This window comes from Vitis riparia, chromosome 11, assembly GCF_004353265.1.
Source record: "Vitis riparia cultivar Riparia Gloire de Montpellier isolate 1030 chromosome 11, EGFV_Vit.rip_1.0, whole genome shotgun sequence".
NCBI classification, from domain to species: Eukaryota; Viridiplantae; Streptophyta; class Magnoliopsida; order Vitales; family Vitaceae; genus Vitis; species Vitis riparia.
The window spans coordinates 16,565,293-16,585,391 of NC_048441.1; the positions used below are offsets into that span (position 1 = coordinate 16,565,293).

The following is a 20,099-nucleotide window of genomic DNA, read 5'->3' on the forward strand; positions in this document are numbered from 1 at the left end:
CATGTAGGGTAGTAGGGGCACCCTATTTGTAGATTAAATTTGATGGGTGGACCTGGGCACTGTTGGGGGACATGTGCACCACCAATGTTCTTTATGATGGCTATCCAGAATCAAAAGCTTCAAACATTCCACAAGCTCGACCTTGTATCATCACATGTCTGTTACATATGTGAAGAAATGTGCTTGATGGTGTCCATTAACGTAGTAGAATGCGTTCATTGCTGTTGGGACCAGCGGACCACTGGTATAATTCGAAATGATGGGAATGTCAAGTAGATGGTTTAGGTAAAAGTGGTGGGATCCTTATCCGGAAAAGGGCTTGTAGGGTTAGACCCACTTAGTTTCTACTAGATGGAGTGAACTTGTACGTTCTTCCTTGTGAGGTCTCATGAAAACCAGAAAATGAGTTTGGTATTGGTCTTGATGTCAACCAACATCTTATCCAAATGCAGAGGTAATTGAAGATGAGGGGTGAGGGTTCATATTTGAATAGGCTGCTGGCCAGCACATGAAAGTTTGGCAATATTCATGCACGTGATTGTATTCTTGCCTTTCACTAGAAACAAATAGTTGAGGTGGCAGATGCAGGTGGTGGTGGGTTGGACCACGCTTTTGCCTTACAGAGTCAGCATTGGCACATGGGAGATGGTGGCAAGTTTTCAATTTACTGAACTGCACCTACAACTTGGCTGAAAATCAATCGCACCAAAATGTTCAAAATTTTGACTTGGTGTCTCGATAGAGATGGGCTACTGGCGCCAACGCCCGCCTACCTAATTTTGGAGAAGCCAAATCTACCCAATCAACTAGCATTTTATGGCATTAGAAATTTTCAGAATTTGAGAAATAAATCGAAATTTTTTGTCACATATTGCGCTACGTTTTGGTTTGTTTGTTGGACCTTTTCCAACACGAAACTGCAATTTGCAGACATTAATTGCATAGTATCTGCTCACTGAAGTGGAATGCCCATCCTTTTTATCTTTTCTTTTTCTTCTGGGATTGGAATTCATGTGATTCCTCCAAGGAATCGAACCAACGGGCAACGACCATGGCACCATCCAAGATTCTAGCCATTCATACTCACAGAATCAAACAATGGCCAAGAAAAGACCCTAACTTTCAGTCTCCCAAAGGGTTTTACAGCTGTGAAAGAACTGATTTGATTAATTGGTACCATGGTCTCAAACAAAAACGATTTCATGGCATACAAGACAACCAACTCCTCTTTCCAAGATTTGCTGTTCTTACAGTTGGTTGAGCTCATAAGACTATACCACATAAAGATTAAACTCAAGAGTTCTCTTTTTATCACCATGTAGAGATCAATTGCAAAGTAAAAGTCTGGGTTTTAATAGAACATATTAACAATTCTTACCCTTGCAAAGAATATGAGTGATGCTTCTAATTCTAATGCTGTTGAAACCCTACCTCCTGAAGGGAACCCATGATGATCCATCACTTCTCCAAAAATTTATGCCATGGGAAATCATCCAAAAAAATTGCCACAAAACTATGTTAATGGATCAAAAACTAATTCCTGTATTGATGTGAGCGCCATAACTCTCAGGTTCTGTATTGACATTACAAAAGGACTTTTGTGTTGTGTGAGGATGATACTACAACAGGAGAAAGGCAACTGAAAATTTATCTGTGACTACTGGCCAAACAGCCGGATCTCCTTTCCTCTGCTGGTGTCTCATCTCAAAGTTGCCAAAATTTTGAAAAAGCAGAAGACCTAATAAACAGAAAACTTATCTGTACTAAAGATTACCTAATCGACCAGAGCTTGATCCTTTCCTACGCCGGCGCCGCTTCTGTCGAATTCGCCAAAAGCTTAAGAAAAGCAGAAGACCTAACAAACAGCAGATATGCCAACTGAAATAAGACAACTTATCAATCAAGATTTTTTACAATTGGATATACAGCATAAATATCCACTAACCAGAAATGGCAACAAGAGCCGGGATAAGCCAATGACTAGCAACTAGCACAGGCATATCAAGCTGCATGTGAGCAAAGAAAGATTAGAAACCTTCAGCCTAGAGAGAGATAAATATTGTACAATCAGTTTTCATTCTATTACCTCGTCTCTGTAGAGCAAACCAAAGATATTGTTTCCTGAATGTTCGCCTTTATTATTTTGAGTCCACTGGGGCTGCTTCAAATTGGAAGTCTCAACAGTGGAGTTTAAACCTCTGCCCAAATCAATAGCAGGATAACCTGGCAATCTTCGGTTTCTTCCCATGACATGTATACTGTAACCTTTAGTCCCCCATACCTCAAACCTGGAGTCACTTCTGCAGATCAATTCCTTTCCTACAACAGCAGAATATGTAGAAAAATCAACATCAGTTCTTCGAGATGGTAATTGGTTGTCATCTTGGTACAAGGCTGCAGCTCGTCTAACAGAAGTTGAGAAAAGCACTGGATCTTTGATATTCCCACTGGTGAAATCTAATATTTTTCTTAGAAGCCAATAACAGTGAGTAACCATGTGGCTGCTGTCCAAACAGTTGGAGTCTCCATAAACGGCAATACGACCCTCACCCAACTCCAGAAGGCCAAGAATGGGAGAGTCTGCCTGCATTCCTCAACAGACAAAAGTTTATATTTCAAAAACCAAGGAAATTATTACATGAAGTGGAATAGAAGTGACATGTTTTTCAAGGGATCATAACTAGAGAGATTTCGGTGTTCTAGGGTGGAATACTCCTTTTATTCAAAAACAACGCATGAGGAAGAATGTTAAATTATGTTGCCACAATTCTTCCCAACCACTTACGTTTTAGGAATAATTGAATGGTAAACATGTAACACCTTTCCTCATATAAGGAAATTATAAATACAAGAGATTCTATTTTTTCATCCTCATTCTTTTTCTTTTTATCATCAACCAGAAATATATGAGTTACTGTGTCATCTTACCTTGGCCATGCCAGAAGTTAGCAGTACATTCTGAGTGGCTGCACTCTCCGAGCTATCCATGAAAGGGAAGGCATGCACATACCCACCTGATGGAAACCTTACAATATCCGTTCCAGATGCATATCGACTATGCTCACCATCAATAGAAAAATCACCATTGAGTATCTTATCTCCAAAAGCAATCCCAAATGGTGCCAAAAGATCATTCAGAGCAGGAATATTTGCACCTCCAGTAACAGGGGTCCACCAGCTCCGTGTGTTGTCATCGAAAAATCTCATCTTCACCATTGTATCCACATTATACCATTCTGCAAATACAGCCAAGCCCAATCCAGTATTGATAACATCGTCCCTAAGTTTTTGGATCTCTTCTTTAAAGTACTCATCTTCGAGATCCACCAGAAGAAGGGTACCATACTGGCGGGCATCAAAGCAAGTAAGAGGTGATCCCAGTGTTTCAACATAGAATCCAGCATCTCTTAACATGTTAAACATAATATGAAAATTTGTGTGCAGATGATCTCCATGCCAATCGAGAATGTCATTGCGAACATCCAAAGAGTCTCTTGGAATATAACCAGGTGGATATTTGATACTGTGAAATTGATCCCAAAGGACTCTTTTTGATCTTGGAGGAGTTGGAACCACTTTTAGTTTCAACTGAAGTACACAGGTACTTCTTCGAACATTCTTTTCTCCTTGAGCTGGTGGGCTATATATTTTCACAGTTACATTGCCCTCAATCTCTCCAGAAAACAGTGCAGCTTCTTCTTTTATTTGCATGTGCAGTGCTAGATAACCAGTCCAAGGCCATATGACTTCTGAGTATGTGAAGCGAATGCTGAGAAGATTGCCTTCCTCCTCTGAAGGATGCCATGTTGGAGGACTTTCAACATATCCAAGTACCCCCATCCCATTCAAAATGGTAGCATTGAAGATAACAGGCATGGCACCTGCATAGAGCGGTTGACGACAGAAGGGCCAAGAATAAGGGCAGTCCGTATAATCAAGAATGCTAGGAAAGATGCTTGCCCGAGGTTGGTAGCTCTTCAGGATTTCATAAGATTCCAACCTGAGAAGTTAAATATAGAAAAATTACAAATATTAGAAATAATTGTGATAACAACACCTATAAAGAACGACACCCAACAGCAATAACAATCATATTAACAAGAACACAGGAAAAATATTTGCATGTAAAAGAGAGAGACTTGGCAACTTGGAGGACTCACAGATGAACTCTGCCTGCACCCTGCTCATACATATTGGCATCAGGAAGCCTTGCTGCGCCTTCGACCAGTGCTTGCTTCATGCTTGCTGGATTTAAAATGTTCTTGCGGTCGTGTTCAGGGATGACACTTACAAGCAGACAGACCACACCAGCAACCACAGGGCTTGCAACGCTAGTGCCTGATAAACTTTTACAATTAGCACTGATACTGGATCCCATAATTTCCCTTCCATATGCAACAACATCTGGCTTCACTCGACCATATCTATGAAAGCAGAAATTTCACTGTTTTAGAATTACTCCTTTAACAGGTCCTAAAACATCCCATAATTAAAGGCTGTTGAAGAATCTATTAACTTCTGTGTAAGAAACTGAGAAAATTATACCCCAGCAGTGATTTCAGGCTGGGAGTTTGGAATTTCTCACACTTGGAGGCTCAAGGTAATATTATTTTTTAACATGAAGGAACTTGAGTGTTTAGTGGATCTTGATAAGATGACAAAGGAAATCCCACCTAATAACGTGCTTTTATCAAATGAGGTGTCAACGTTTTGTTAGCTTACCGTTCATGTCAGGTGCAAGCATCTAAGTATAGATCCATCAACTCTTGAAAACATAGGCATGGAGGCATCTTTAGATAATTGAAACCTTCCACTTTTGCCGGATAAAATAAACTACCTACTGGTGGTTGGCATTTATATTTACACATTGAACAGAAACGCCCATCTTCATTTGACAGGTGTACTTATATGAGAATATCTATGTACAAGAAATGGGATAAGGAATTGTTGTAGGGAACTTCTCAAATGAGAAACTGTTTTTTCTTTTTTGATTAGTAAATGAAAATAGTATTGAAAAGCGCCAAAAAGGGGGCTCACCAAAGTACACAATGTATACAATGGCCGCCAAAAAAAAGGAAGAGAAAACAAAAAACTACTCCCTCCCTCAAATTGAACCCAACCAATCAATAAAATCGATTATGAACATCGACCTTTCGCCAATAAACAGTTTGGTCTAGGTTAACAGGTTACACAAAAACAAGATTTTTAGCCTTTGGACAGAGAGCTCTACATTCTCAAAAGATCTTCTATTTCTCTCTTTCCATATTGTCTAGAAGAGACATAAAGGTGTTGTTCTCCAAACATTTTTCCACCTTCTTCCAACAAAAGAGTCATGTCAACCTAACAAAGTCTCTCTAACAGTGGACTGCATCACCCAATAAACCCTAAAAAGAGAGAACAATAGCTCCCACAACACCTTTGCCTTACCGCAATGCAAAAAGATGTGGTAAATCGAATCTCCATGACCTAGACAAAGGAAGCGATGATTGGTCAATGACCAACCCCTCCTTTCAAGCTGGTTGAGAGTCAAAGCTTTCCTCCAAGTCCCACACAAAAAAGCTCATTTTCGGTGGAACCCACACAACACCAGTTGGAAACTGCACTAAACTTCTTGTCTCAAATGAGAAACTCCTCTCATCCAATCCCAAGCATGTGCAAGAACCTACCTCAAATCCACAACAGTTTGTGTCATGACTTATACAGGGATTCCAAACAGTTTTGACTCACCCCCAAGTGACACCCCAACAACATCCCCCCACGCCTCTTTTCCCTTCCCTTGAAGGATCAACAAAATTATTTTAGTCATTGGTTGCAAACAAAAAAATTTATCTTCCATTACCAAAGAAGAGCCAAAGTTGAGACAAACTTGAACTGCACAAAAAGGAAGCGAAAATAAATGAAAAGATTACCCATGAGGAATTTCCCAAGTACTCATGCCACGAGAAGAGAATGAAGCTATGTGATCACCATAGTCAATACCACCAACACCAATAACATCGCTTTGATCTGCAGGATTGTTCAAAGTACCATAAAGTGGTCCATCATTTCCGATTGCCGAAACCATGATAATGTTGTTTGCTGTCAGTTCCCAAACCTGGTGAATGATGAAGCAACATTTAAATGCTCTGTTATTAGTAAATAGAAGCCGCAACACTCAGTGGAATAAACATTTAAAGAAATATATGTAATATTTATGTAAACACATGACAAAGAGTTAATTAAGGTTTCACTTTCCTGTGAAAGCTAACCAACTGAGTTTTTCATAAGTCATGGATATTTAATTCAGTGACCAAAATACCCAAAAGTCATTTTGAAACAACCAAGTCCAGGTAGTGAAGTTTGAGCACACTCCTAAAAGTGCAATGGAAGTGGTCCAAGTGGATGAATGCATAGAACAGCAAGAACAAACTAGATGCATAGGGCACACTGAAACCATTAACAACTTTATAAAATACTTTCAAGAACTAGAATTTCAAAGGTCTTTCAGGGTCACAAATAACAATGACCTCCAAAGTACCTCGAGCCATAGTTTTAAAAGCCCAAAGTGCAACCACTCCCTACATAGTACCTCGCTTGCCAAGGCATGCACCGTGTTGGAGAGACATGCCTTACCTACTTTACTTTTCCTTTTTAAATACTTTTATTCTTGAAATTTCTAATTGTATATTGAAATTTATATAATGTCATTATTTTTTTTGTTAAATGCTTCTTTTAAATTTTTGGAATTTTAAATGATTGGATTTAGATTTTGGGTCATATTTTATCAAATTGATATGCATCCTAGGTCACGTTCACTTCACTCATACACACACCTTGCGTTATGCCTTGTGCCTAAGTTGTAAGAGACTTTTTTTTTTATAGGATAAGTTGTAAGAGTCTTTTGCACCTTGCACTTTTTAAAACTATGCCTCGACCATTTGGGTAAATCAACAATGCAGCAATCAACCTACCTCCAATGAAATAAGTCAAATTCATAATAAACAATCTCTATGATCCTCCAAGCCTAGAGAATATCACATGGAATTATAACTAATCATTAAGCCATAAATAGCATGTGAAGAATCTCACCTTCTCTACAAATGGAAGATCCAAGTAATCAGGTCCACCTATGCTCAAATTTAGCACATCCATATTGGTTGCAATGGCATAGTTGAATGCATCAAGGAACCATGATGTGTATGATACCTGCAATAAGCTGAATACAAACTTCTCATAATCTTGCAAAGGTTATATTTTCTGAGATAAGCATTAGAAAAATGAAGGAGAGTTTAAGCCAGGCTTGATTCTTTTTTCTTGGTGTCAATAAAACTCATGCTCAGCAGGCTGAACACAAATATCTATGAACTAGCCTTCTTCACCCTTCCACTTGGCTTAAATGCTTTGCAGTTTTATCCCTTTTTTGCTTGATGCTACTTTATGCTGTCTATGAAACTATTTGTGCTGACTGCACAGTAAATTTAAGGGCTCTATGCCTTCAACATGCCATCTTGCTTGATACTATTTTGTGTTTGTCTGTGAAACTATTTGTTTAAGGACTCTCCTACCAAATAAGTTGCAGTCCCTTTCTTTCTTGAACAGTGACAAGGGTCAAAGTGAGAGTAAAACACGGTCGACATAACTTGAATTTGTTGCTACTAAATAGAAATTTTCTGCTAATGAATAGAAGGTGGCAATTTAACCAGAAGATTTTCATTTGAAAAAAGATGAATGCAATGCTAAGAATTTTTTATTTTTTATTTTTTATTTCTTTTTAATAGGTAGAATGTAATGCTAAGAACATGAAATTCACATGAAAAGAGAAGATGAAAAATGACCGCCAAAACTGCATCTAATAGGAAAAAAGTATCACTACACTTTCATATGCATGCAGCATAAGAAATTCACACCTTACAACGGCTTATTGCAAATAAAGCCAATTTTCATCAAATTTTCAGATAAGAAAAGAGATATTTCAACCACATTAGGACAGAGAGTACACATAAGTGGTACTTCCAGTCACAAGGTTAATGTTAATCTGGTCATATCGTAATCTATACATTACCTGTGCATCTGTAAATACTCGAAAAGCGTAAATCTCGGTGTCTGGTGCAAAACCAAGACACTCGTCATATTGACCAGCAATAACCCCTGCCACAAAGGTTCCATGCCCAAGATTGTCATTTAGTGTATCCTCATTTGTCCAATTTGTGCGCTCCTGAAAGTTGGCAAAGATGATATTAACTGCTGTGCTAAAAGATCACATTAGAAGTAAAACTAATCTGTTTTACTAAAACTGGAAATACAGTTACATAGTCAATCAACAAGAATGTGAATGATATGTTAAATAGAAAAATATCCAAGCAAAGAAAACTCCAAAATCTTTTCTCAATAGGAATACCTTGATGTTCCGGAAATGTGGGTGATTCGCCCGAATGCCAGTGTCAAATATGGCCATTTTGACCTTTGCACCTGTGTACCCTTTCTCCCAAAGCCCACGTGCTCCAAAGAAGGAAGTAACTTGGTATCTCTGCAAGAAAACAGTGGATAACATGACACCTGAATGAATATAAGGGACATGCATGCAAGGCTAGCTTCTAAATTGAAAAATGGAGCAAGTTACACTATATGGAACACTCTCACTACAAGCTTCTGCTACCATGCTTGCAGTAACTCCATTGAAGATAATATATACACATAATAAATATAGAAGATTCCAGCATTTGCTTGCTAAGGAAACCTGGAAAAGAATTAATATTAGTTTTTTTTATGTTGTTTCGATTTCTAAATTCTAAAACAAAATCTTAATACTATTGAGCTTGCTTGAGTGAGAAATAAATTTCTTCTTCCCCTCTCACGTTTTATTAGCAAAATCAAAGGGCATCAAGGTTCAGGTTCTTGAGACAGTCACCACATTTCATTAAATGGAACAAGAACAGCCTCTTTACAGGCTTCTATAATCACAATTACTAAAATTTATTAATGCTATGTTGGTTGCTGAGAAAATGCAGAGAGATAATCCGGTATCCTCTATTATTTGGACGGACCTACTGAGCACAAAACCTCAACTGAACAGATTATTTGGCTTACTTGAACGAATGATCACAATTTTTTCTAGAAATGAAATAAAATAAAAGGTTAAGATTTAAGGTTCCAATCTACGTTCTTCCAACATTTTCTCAGCAACCAAAAGGAGAAAAAGCCTTGCCTGCATCAAGAGCTGGCGATTCCAGCTAATCGTGGAATTACTAATAGCTGTTGCATAACACTCTCCTTCGCAGTACGACATTGAGGAGAATATCTTCCCCGGCCGTTTCTTCCCATCCACGAATGCTCCCACTCGGCCATCTCCCTCGGCGAGAACGCTCCTCGAATAGCTCAAATCAGCTGAAACATCCTTCACGAGCTCCAATCTCTCAAACTCCTCAATGAGAGCCGTCCGAACCGAGTCATCGATCGCCACCACGCCGAAATCCGTCGGAAATTTCGCCGCCGGATTCCGCCTCTCGATCCACTCCCAACCGTCCAATCCGATCTTTCCTTGGAGGTAGGCTCGGTGATCTTCAGCATCTTTGTACTCAACAAACCTGACGATGTAGTTCCTCCGTGCTGCTTCGCGGTCAACGACGTCGTTTACGTCGCTTACGGCCGTTGTATTGGTTCGTGGTGGGGTTAGGGTTAGGGTTTCGTAATTGATTCGGTCTCCCAAACGGAGCAGACAGAACGAAACAAGGACGAGCAGGAAATAATAGGCGAAGGAGCTTCGAGAAGCAACCATGGCGTCCTCACCGTCTCCTCGATGAGCGATTGATTTGGCGCCAAAACCTCATTGAAGAGAAAGTGAATGCGAGAGATAGAATTCGTGTTGGTTGATTGATTTGATTGATATATGGATAGCGAGGATGACTGCGATGCGATGCCCAGCTTTCCTTTTATATACAGAGCGATACAAACGGAGAGCCTGTACTGCCACGTACGCCTGAGAGGTCGGTTTTGGTGTCTCAGACACCCGGTTCCTCTCCCAAACTATGATTCTTCGGTCCCCTGTTTAGGTTTTGTTTGGACCGAAGCACATCAATGGTTGATGCGTTCTAAAATTATTCCAAATTTATTTCATCTTCGACTCTCACTAGAAATGTCTCAGATTACATCAGCATCTTTTAATGAAAATCTTTCTTTTAAATAAATAGATAATATAAGAAAATGTTCCAAAAAAAAAAGAAAAAGAAAAAAAAAAGCCAGAATTTTAAGAAAATAGATGGAAATTAATAATAAAATTTCTCCTATTAATTTTTTTAGTCTATTTTTCGTGTATGAGATTTTGTATTTCTTCACCTATTTTCTCTCCCCTTTTACGAATCAAATATCGTCTTACTTTTTGGCGGTGGGGCAGAACCGTGAGAGTCGATCGTCGAAAGAACGGCGTCGTTTCGTTAATAGAAGATTTGGATATCTAAGCCGGGCAGTGGGCGAGGGAGGAGACATCCACAGCAGCACATCCATGGCTTCAGGATTCGTCGTATCTTCCCAGGCCAGAGTCACATCAAATTTTGCAGTAGCCTCTATTTCTAGGGTTTTATCAACAAAATGCAGAAACTCACTTATCTCCAGTCAGCTCTGCTCATCTCGCGCTCCTTCGAATCGCTTCTTCTGCGAGTGTTCCCATCTCCAAGACCCAATCGACCTCATCAAATACAAAGAGGTTTTCTCGCGGCGAATGGCCATGGCTGGTCTTAAACCTCACCACCGCATCGGTCATTCACTCACTTCTCACTCTCCTTTGGCTTTTTTGTTTTTCTCGTTCTGGTTGTTGGGAAGGAAAAGAAAAGAAAAGAACAGAAGTTTTTCAATCTTCAATTTTCACAAACCCTACTTAACTTGGCGTTGTTAAAGTACTTTGCTTACTGGGGTCCTGTTTTCTCAACAATCAAACAGTTTACGACTGTGATTACATTAAGGACGGATTGACGTTGGCTTTCTTTGTCTGCTCAAATTTGATTACTAGGGAGACATTAGAAAATAAAAAATCAGTGCTTACTGTGGATTAATGCAATCCATTTCCTATGAATTAGTGCCAGATAAAAGGAAAAACCTCCCAGTGACACTAATACAACCTTTTGCCTCATTTGAGAAGAAAAGAATAAATGGAAAACTGGGCTCTGGACTTTGTTTTTATTTTTCAATACCTTTCTTCAATTGCCAAACTGAGGGCAATTGTGCTGCATAACTTTGTTGATAGATTATTTTTTGCTGTATTTTCAGCTCTTGGAGTGTCGGGTGGACCCGACAGTATGGCGCTGTGTATTCTAACAGCTGATTGGAAAACCAATGGCCTCAATACTGCTGGTGAGAGCCGTGGTTTCATTGATGGGCTTTTGGCAATAATAGTTGATCATGGACTGCGAGCAGAGAGTAAAGATGAGGCAAACATTGTCCGCCATAGAGTTTCTGATATGGGTATATCCATCTTTATCCTTTTTTCTTTGGGCGCATTTGGCTGGCTCCGTATATGAGTTTAAACCTTTAACAGGTATTAGATGGTTAATGTAGCTTTTGTGTAGGAATCAGATGTGAGATTGCCCAATGTGATTGGTTAGATGGTAAGCCAAAACAGGGTCACTTGCAAGAAGCAGCTCGTGAAATGAGGTGACATTTTAAATCAAAGAAATGCTTGTGCTAGTATATTGTTGTCTCTGGATTTTCCAGTTTCTTTTTTAAAAGTTAGATGCTTATAATCAATGGATGTAATGATATTAAGTGAGCATTTTAAAAGAAACTGTTTGAGAGCTCCTTCAATTTTTTATCTAAGAACTCTTCTTCATTGAAAATCCTTCGGTTATGCTCTTTCCATATACATCAAAACAAGCCAATTGGAGCCATACACCAGAAATCTTCTCTTCTTATCCAACCCCTTAAATTTCCACTCAAGGAGGAGCTTTTTTCCCTTCTTTGTACTCTTAAGAAATTTTCGTGTCTACAGATTTTAATTTTGTGAAAATCAACCATTTTTTCCTTAATTATCTTTCATAAAAATCAACTATTTTTTTGTCCAACTTATCTTCAATGGGAGCCATTTGCAAAATATAAGGAATTTTTTTTGAGTTTGTCTATCTCATCATTAAAATTGCTCCTAAGTCTAAGTCTAAACCAATTCATGTTCTTGTCCCAAGCTCTCTGAGTCATTCCCAAAGTCATCCTCAAGACTTACTCAGGCCCACCGACTCTAAACCCGTGATTTCTCAATCCACTAATTCTTGATTTTGTTGTCCAAATGAGAGAGGTGGGGAGATACGCTATACCACTCAAGGTTTACGTTAGGAGGATAAAGTGTGCTCTTGTACCTCTTAAGTGCAACTCCAATTATTAACTCGGAAGAAAGTACTAGAACTCAAATTGAGCCTAGTTCCAATATGTTTAATGATCTTCATTTACCTATTGCTGTTAGAGACAGTAAGAGACATTGTACTCAATACCCTTTAACCAACTTTGTTTCATTTAATAACCTTTCTACATCTTACAAAACATTTGTTACCAAACTCAACTCCATTGACATCTGTCAAGAGGTTTTAGGGGACGAAAATTGGAGAGAGGCAATGCAAGAGGAGATGATTGTGTTGAAACAAGGTAATACTTGGGAGATTGTGGATCTTCCTTTTGGGAAGAAACAGGTTGGGTGTAAGTGCATGTTCATAGTAAAATATTGGGCAAATGAGACTTGAAATGTATGAAGCAAGATTGGTAGCTGAGGGGTGCACTCAAACTTATGGGATAGATTACCATGAAAATTTTCCTTGGGTGGCAAAGATGAATACCATTCATATATTACTATCTCATGCTACTTACTTTGATTGACTCTTATGGTAGTAAAGAATGCATTCCTCCATAGGAATTTGGAGAAGCAGGTTTACATGGAGATACCATTTGGTCTAAAAGAAAATTTTAAGAGGAAAAAGATCTGTCAATTGTAGACGACTCTATACAAGCTTAAACAATCCCTTAGAGCTCGTTTAGAAGATTTGCTAAGACAATGAAGAATACAAATTATATCCAGATGCAAGGGGATCTTACGTTGTTTGTTCAACACGTTGGAATGGGAAAATAATTACTCTCATTGTGTATGTTGATAATATTGTTGTGACAATAGATGAATTAGAATAAATGGGTTAATAAAAAGAGAAGTTGAAATTAAAGACCTAGGAAGATTTAAATGCTTTCTAAGGATTAAAGTTGCTCAATTAAAAAAGGGAATTATAATTTCACACCTTAAGTTTAGATCTCTTGAGTAACTAGATTGTTAGGGTGTAGGCTGGTTGATACACTAATTGAGGCTGGTCATAAACTTGATGAAGGTTCAAAGAGTCCTTGAGGTATCAATGCTTGATAGGTAAGTTTCTGATCTAGCATATGCTTCTAGTGTAGTGAGTCAATTTCCCAAGGAGATACAAGTGGAGATGGTTGCTTGGATACCTAGACACTTAAAATTAATTCTTGGTATTTTATTCTAGAAAATTGGGAGGATGACACTTTTAGTTTATACAAATGCTGATTGGGTAGGATCAGCCTCTGAAAAGAGGTCAATATCTGGCTATTGTACGTTCTTGGAATGGAATTTGGTAACTTGGAGACGTAAGAAACAATTTGTGGTTGTTAGGTCGAATGCCGAAGCAAAATTTCAACATTGGCGTATGGGCCATGTTAGCTTCTCTTGATAAAAATTATTCTTAGTGATCTTTGAATAAGTTAGGAAGGTCCTCTGAAGCCCTACTATGACTATAAGTAACCTATCAGTATGGCCCACAATCCATTTCAACATAATTGAACCAAGCACATTGAAGTTAATTATCATATCATCAAGGAGAAATTGGATGGTGGTTGGTGTGCACTTCCTATATATCCTTAGAAAGATGGTCAGCAGACATAATGATCAAGGAACTTGCAGATCAACTGTTCCAATCCATCACGAACAAGATGGGAATGAAAAACATTTACTCACTAGCTTGAGGGGGATGTTGGAGAATCCATGTAGTAATTGTCAAATAGATTGTGATTTAATTTGGATATGTTTCTTTTTCTTTGTAGTTATTTGGTATTTATTTCTTGTAATTAATAGCTGATTTATTTCTTGTAATTAATTCAATTGAATAATCTTAGGAATAGAATAGAATAATTTTCTTTTCTTTTTCCCATTTTCAATATTATAAATAGATTGTAAATATATCCAGTGAATCCAAGTAGTATTCAGAAATAATTCTCTGTTTTGAGGAACTTGAAATTAGGTTTTCACTTTCAGGTATCAAATTTTCCAAAATGTTTGCATTCAACATCAGATTGGGGTGTTGCTTGTTGCCCATCATGCAGATGACCAGGTATGTACTACCACTGAATTAATGACATTTCTATGTGCTGTGTTTTTGTAGTTATTTTGTAGATTTGGAAATAGGTCCTTCGTCTGCTTGTACCTGATAATCACAATTATGGTACTGTTCTTATCTAAATTTAACCAAACTTTGAGGGTTTCTTACCCGACAGTAGACATATACTGATTGCTAAGATGAAATGCAGGCTGAGCTCTTCATTCTCAGGCTATCCCGTGATAGTGGTGTACTTGGACTAGCTGGCATGGCTTTTGCTTCTCAGTTGTTCTCAACTTATACAAATTATTTTGATGAAGCTTCCGACAATTACAGTATTTTGTTAGTGCGTCCACTCCTAGAGTTCTCAAAAGAAGATTTGTATAAGGTTAGTGCTCCTTTTCCATGTCAACGTCCTCAAAGGATATGAGAACTATTATTCTTTTCTCATAACAAGGCAAAAACTGTTCTTCTAATGGTCATTACCTGAACAGGAGTAAAATTTAGTCCTATTTATAAATCATCATATCAGGATGAGTGTATTTAGGGATGATGACACTACTGTAATGGGTTATGTCTAAAGCTACTGCTCTTACTGGGATGTTATTATATGCATGCTTTGAATTATATTTGATGTACAATGAAAAAATTTTCTATCTTGACTTGTATTTTAAGGTTTATAGATCTGGTTGCTGCACCTTACTGTATATTGTTGTCTCTTCAGTTTTTATTATTATTATTAGCAGCTGACATGAAAGGGACTTAAAGAAAACCCATTAACATATGGTATTCTATTATAAGGATGATAAGATAACCCATTTGCACTCTCAGTCCTTCATTTTAAGTAATAAGATCCTTCTGAATTTCGTGCTAATAGTATGCTGTTAAATGCACATTGTTTCTTTATGAGTTTGTCTAATGATTGTGGTTTAGCTATTATCATTATTGTTGCTTTACAGATATGTGAAGGGGGTAATCAAGAATGGGTAGAAGATCCAACAAATCAAAATCCATCATTTGCCCGTAACAGGATTCGATTGTCATTAAGAAATTTGCCATCATGTGAGTTGAGATTGATTTGCCAACTTAGGTAGTTAGATGATAGATGGAATCTTTTTTTTACATGTTTAAGTAATTGAAAATTAGTCTTTCCATGATCCAGTATAATATATTTTTTAATTTTTCTTATACTGGAAAAAAATTGTTTTGTTCCCTCTTTTCTAATCCAGGGTAATTATTTTCTCCTATTCACATGATACTTTATCAACTCTTCTACTGAGCACATGTTTGACACTTTTGGGTAACGACTTACTTTTCAGGTACCTTCAAGTATGAATTACAGGCAGTTATATCTGCCTGTCGAAAAACACGTGCATATGTTGACCAAATTTGCTCTAACTTGATTAATGAAGCTGCATCTGTCATGGCTGTAAGCAAACTTCTAAGAGCTTTCCTTTTTTGGTTCTCTCTCTTGTTTCCTTTAGTGAAATGCATGAGAGCATAGCTGTGTGTGTGTGCGTGCGGGTTGCGTGTGTGTGATAGAGAGATAGAGAGGGAGGGAGGGAGTGAAACATACTGATTTTTTTTTTTTTGATAAGCAAATAATACAAATATATTAAAAAGTGTCAAAAAGATGGTGCACCATAGTACCCAGGACATATACAATGAATGCCTAAAGACGCAATCAAGAAGAAGAAGAGATCTCACAAAAAACAACTCCCTCTCTTAGCAAGAACCCAACCAATCTACAAAATCAAGAAACATACTGATATATTGAGCAAATTTGTTGTAACTTAATAAATTAGGCTGTATTTTTCATGGTGGTAAGCATACTTTAGTGAAATGCAGGGACCCTAATATATTCCAAATTTATCTTAATGTGATAAATCATCTGTATCTGTCATAGATGTAAGCAATCTTCTGAGATTTTTCATTTTTTGGTCCTTTTCATGCCTTGTTTCTACTTCAGTGCAATGTATGTGTGAGAGAGAGTGGTTGTGTGTTTGTGTGTGTGTGTGCATGCATGCTTTTGCAACCAAACTGTTGTTATATATAATAGAAACTATGGGATATGTCATGAAATAATAGAAACTTTCAAATTTCTAGTAATTTTTAGCTTTTTGAGGAAAAGAACCTTTGATGTAGTTATTAGATGGATCCAATCTTCTTCACTATTTCTTATTTTTATTTTATTTTATTTTTTGTCTTGTTGGGACGATATTATGGATGGCAGCAGGGGTATGCTGTTATTGATTTAGAGATTTTGCATCCATCGAAAATTGAGGACATATGCCTGTCAAAGTTTATTGCTTTGGTTTTGCAGGTAAGTAATTTTGAACATGGTGATTTTCTGAAAAAAGCTTGTGTTTTTTACAAAGAAACTATTCTGATATGAATAAATTTATTGGATGCTCATGCTAACATCATTTTTTTCTGGGTCTGACAGTTCATCTCACAGAGGCACAGGCCAGTTCGAGGCAGTACTTCAAAATTGCTACTGGACTATATTCGTACTTTCCCATGCAAGGTACATTTATTTTCACCACCATATACTTCAATTATATCTTTTAGGTAACTTAAGCCAGCTTGTTCAGGTTTTTCTCTGATGCAAACCCTAGATAAATTTTTGTCAGTGTCTGTCATCATCTAGTTACCTATTATGTTTCATGAGACAAAAGTAATTACTTAGATACAGATGTGCCCCTGCAACACCTGCCTGGCACTATTAAATCATAAACTTGACTAGCTGATATGTTTATATGCTCATGGTTTGACATCATGTGAAGAAATCACACAAGGATTCGCTTAGAGTTCTACACCAATTTCTGTGATCTCTGAATTTAATTTATTTTGGATTGATTAGCAAGTTATATTTATCATGAATTTCAATTTGGTATGAGAGAACATTTTCTTAGCATTTGAACATATTTCTTTAGAGTAATTGTTATTTTCTTTTTTCTTTTTTCTCTATGTGGATCCTCATGTGTTTGATATTACTTTGGCAAAACATTTGTGCATGTTTACCATCAGATTATCGCTCCATACTTTGACAGGAAGTCAATTGATATTGGAATTCAAAAGTATGTATACATTGACAAGACAATTTCAAAGCACAAACAATGAGTGATTTGCAAACTATGGATTTTAAATGTTACTGTCTCATAGGAAACATCATAAATGCTTTATAATTTTCTTCAATTCAGCAAAGGATGCACATTGAAGGATATTTTTTATGTTTGTGTTAATAGCCATGCCAAAATTGGCATATTCTTGCCTATGATGTGATGATTCTTTGAGAGCTTTATTTTTTTCATAAATCCTAGGAGTGGATTTAGAAAGAAGCAATTGAATGTTTGTCCTAATAGGCCACGATGATGAGTATTCTGCTGTTGCATGTGACGTGGCAATATGTCGACAGGTCATTCTTGATTTATAGGCCTTTATATTGAAAGCTGGACTATGGGAGTTGTAGGTTTGATTAGGTCAAGTACCATCTACAATCCATTGTAACCAAAAGAAGAAAAAAGAAATTGTGGTAGCTACTTTATCTAAGTTGTCAATATGTGGTTTAGAAATCCAGGAGGCACACTGTATCCTTCGAGCCCATAACCTTGTGACAATTGGGAGAGCTATAAATAAACTTAAGACTGTCAGCCTTGTACATTGTTGGCAAGTGGCATCTTTTGTCTCAGTTATTCTACTTTATTACTTTTTTCTTTCTCCTCCCTTTTTCTCTTTAAGAAGATATTGATTTTTCTAATATGAATTTTGGGGGCATTCTTTTCCTGGGAGAAAAGTTGTACACTGGGATGTGTTTGTATGTGTCTACACACACCTGAATTTATTTTAAGATGTTATCAGTTTGTTTATTCAATTTCTTTTTTGATAATCCCGCAGACATCCCTTACTGCAGCTGGTTGTTACCTGTGTGCAGCTCCTCGGTCTAAAGGTACCAAACTCCTGGTTTGCTGCTCTGTTAATTCTCCTCTACCTTCAAAAATGGAGTTGTTCTACAGACACTGTTATGAAACTCACAAGCACTATATTCCAAGTGAAGTTGAGCAAATTATAGTAGATGGGAAAGCAAACTCAGATAACCTGGTTCCTGATGCTTCAGATGTGCAATTTTTGGATGTAGCTTCTTCTGAATCGATTCTAGTGGAAGCCAAAAGACGTAATATCCTCAGTGAGTCAACATATAGTAATATTCTTTCATTGCAGGAGGATGAAACCAAGCATTTCAAGTCCAAAACTAAAACTATTTCCGACCATGACTTAAAAATGCATGGAGTGCATACTGTTAGCACTTCTCTGAGTCTGCCTCTTCAACCTGGCCAAATTTGTTACTTCATGAACAGATTCTTGGTCTCCTGGAACCTGAGCAATAAAATTTCTGGAGATAAGTCTCCTGTAGAAGAGGCAAGTTGTAACAGGGACTTGGCAGGGAAAAGTTTGCATCACTTTTGCAGACATTGCATGGTTGGTCATGACATGGTAGCTGAGGTTCGCCACATGGTTGATGCTGATTGGCTCTATCTTGCAAAGTTGTCAAAGCATCAGAATTTGGAAAACCATGAAAAGGAAAGAGTTATTTTGGCTAGTGCCATGGAGCAAATCTCAGAGAAGACAATTTTATGTTCAGATTTTGCAAGGTTATCAGCAGAAAGAGCTCTCCACTCATTGAAGTCTATCCCTGTTGCCGCTAGGAGAAGCCTACCTGTCCTAATCAATTCTCATGGACTATTGTTAAGCATCCCGGTATGCCATTCTCTTTTCATTTGCTCTCTGATGAATACTATTGATTTGAAACTGCTTTATCTTGCTCTCTGATGAATACCATTGATTTGAAACTGCTGTATTTGACAACCTGCCGTGCACGGGATGCACTGGCCTCACCAACAACTTTCCTAAATTACTCCTATAAAGGTGTAATTTTAACAGACAAGTTGCATATGAGCAAATAGCTAAGTCCTACATTGTGCCCACCTTGTGTGGTCATATTATCTTGCCATACTCCTGACACCAATAGGGATCAATAGGCTTTCCTGTTCCTCATCATTGTTTTACATATGATTTTTCCTCAAGTTGATTATTAATTATACCATATTACCCAGCCCTTCACATCTATTTCTTATAATCCTATTCTCCTTTCATATTCAACTGATCAAAGCATTATTTTGTTTCATAGGATCAAGCCTTTTTGTACCCATTACATATTTGATCTGATCTTGGACTGATAGTCTCATAGATGCTTTTTCTGACCTTAAACGAATCCTTGGTGTTCTCTTACCAATCTTCTCCTGTTTTCTTACTGAGAGGAACTTTTCTTGCATTCATTTGCTTAAGCAATAAGTTTGCTATAGATCCCTAATATCTTTTTCTTTCTACAATCTATTTTGGGGAGCTTTTCTGATTCATTTTCCTGGCTGACGCCCAGGGTTCAGTGTGATTTTGAACCCATGTATTTGAAATCTTACTGTTTCTTGTTTTTCTTTCAGAGTATTTGCTTCAGGCATTGCCCATACTTGATGGTATCTGCTGTATTTAAGCCAAGAGTACCACTTGGTGGAGGACATAGTTCATTTTTGTAGCTTCTAAAACCCAATTCTGTGGGGTCTTTGTATAAACCGCTGGCTACACTTTTCAATTCTGTAATGTCACCTTCAAATACAGAAAGTAATGTAGGATATCAATTCTTGATTTATTATCAAATCTTGTTGTAAAATAGGCTCCCAAGCTTCATCTAAACTGCATTTGCACAACTTCCAGAGA

At 37.5% G+C, this 20,099-nt stretch overlaps 2 protein-coding genes across 4 annotated transcripts; one reads left to right on the forward strand and one right to left on the reverse strand.

Annotated features, from left to right (window-relative positions):
• Positions 1 to 1,518: 1,518 nt before the first annotated feature.
• On the reverse strand, positions 1,519 to 10,099 carry LOC117925571 (subtilisin-like protease SBT6.1). The gene is made up of 10 exons (XM_034844619.1): positions 9,185 to 10,099; positions 8,378 to 8,506; positions 8,042 to 8,194; positions 7,069 to 7,185; positions 5,910 to 6,094; positions 4,161 to 4,424; positions 2,929 to 4,000; positions 2,087 to 2,584; positions 1,946 to 2,006; positions 1,519 to 1,855 (listed from the first exon to the last, which is right to left on the reverse strand). The coding sequence occupies exons 1-10, from the start codon at positions 9,752 to 9,754 to the stop codon at positions 1,764 to 1,766; spliced, it is 3,141 nt and encodes a 1,046-aa protein (XP_034700510.1). The 5' UTR covers positions 9,755 to 10,099; the 3' UTR covers positions 1,519 to 1,763.
• Positions 10,100 to 10,306: 207 nt separating this feature from the next.
• Positions 10,307 to 20,039, forward strand: LOC117925045 (tRNA(Ile)-lysidine synthase). 3 transcript variants are annotated; one of them, XM_034843860.1, is made up of 12 exons: positions 10,307 to 10,730; positions 11,239 to 11,433; positions 11,538 to 11,622; positions 14,267 to 14,342; positions 14,539 to 14,715; positions 15,287 to 15,389; positions 15,647 to 15,756; positions 16,561 to 16,650; positions 16,774 to 16,854; positions 18,225 to 18,276; positions 18,445 to 19,085; positions 19,826 to 20,039. In XM_034843860.1, exons 1-12 carry the CDS (start codon positions 10,478 to 10,480, stop codon positions 19,916 to 19,918), a joined length of 1,956 nt encoding a protein of 651 aa, XP_034699751.1. In that variant the 5' UTR covers positions 10,307 to 10,477; the 3' UTR covers positions 19,919 to 20,039. The 3 variants fall into 3 exon arrangements, with proteins under 3 accessions (XP_034699751.1, XP_034699748.1, XP_034699750.1); XM_034843857.1 differs by having other exon boundaries at positions 10,308 to 10,730; positions 18,225 to 19,085; XM_034843859.1 differs by having other exon boundaries at positions 10,308 to 10,730; positions 16,564 to 16,650; positions 18,225 to 19,085.
• Positions 20,040 to 20,099: the final 60 nt, after the last annotated feature.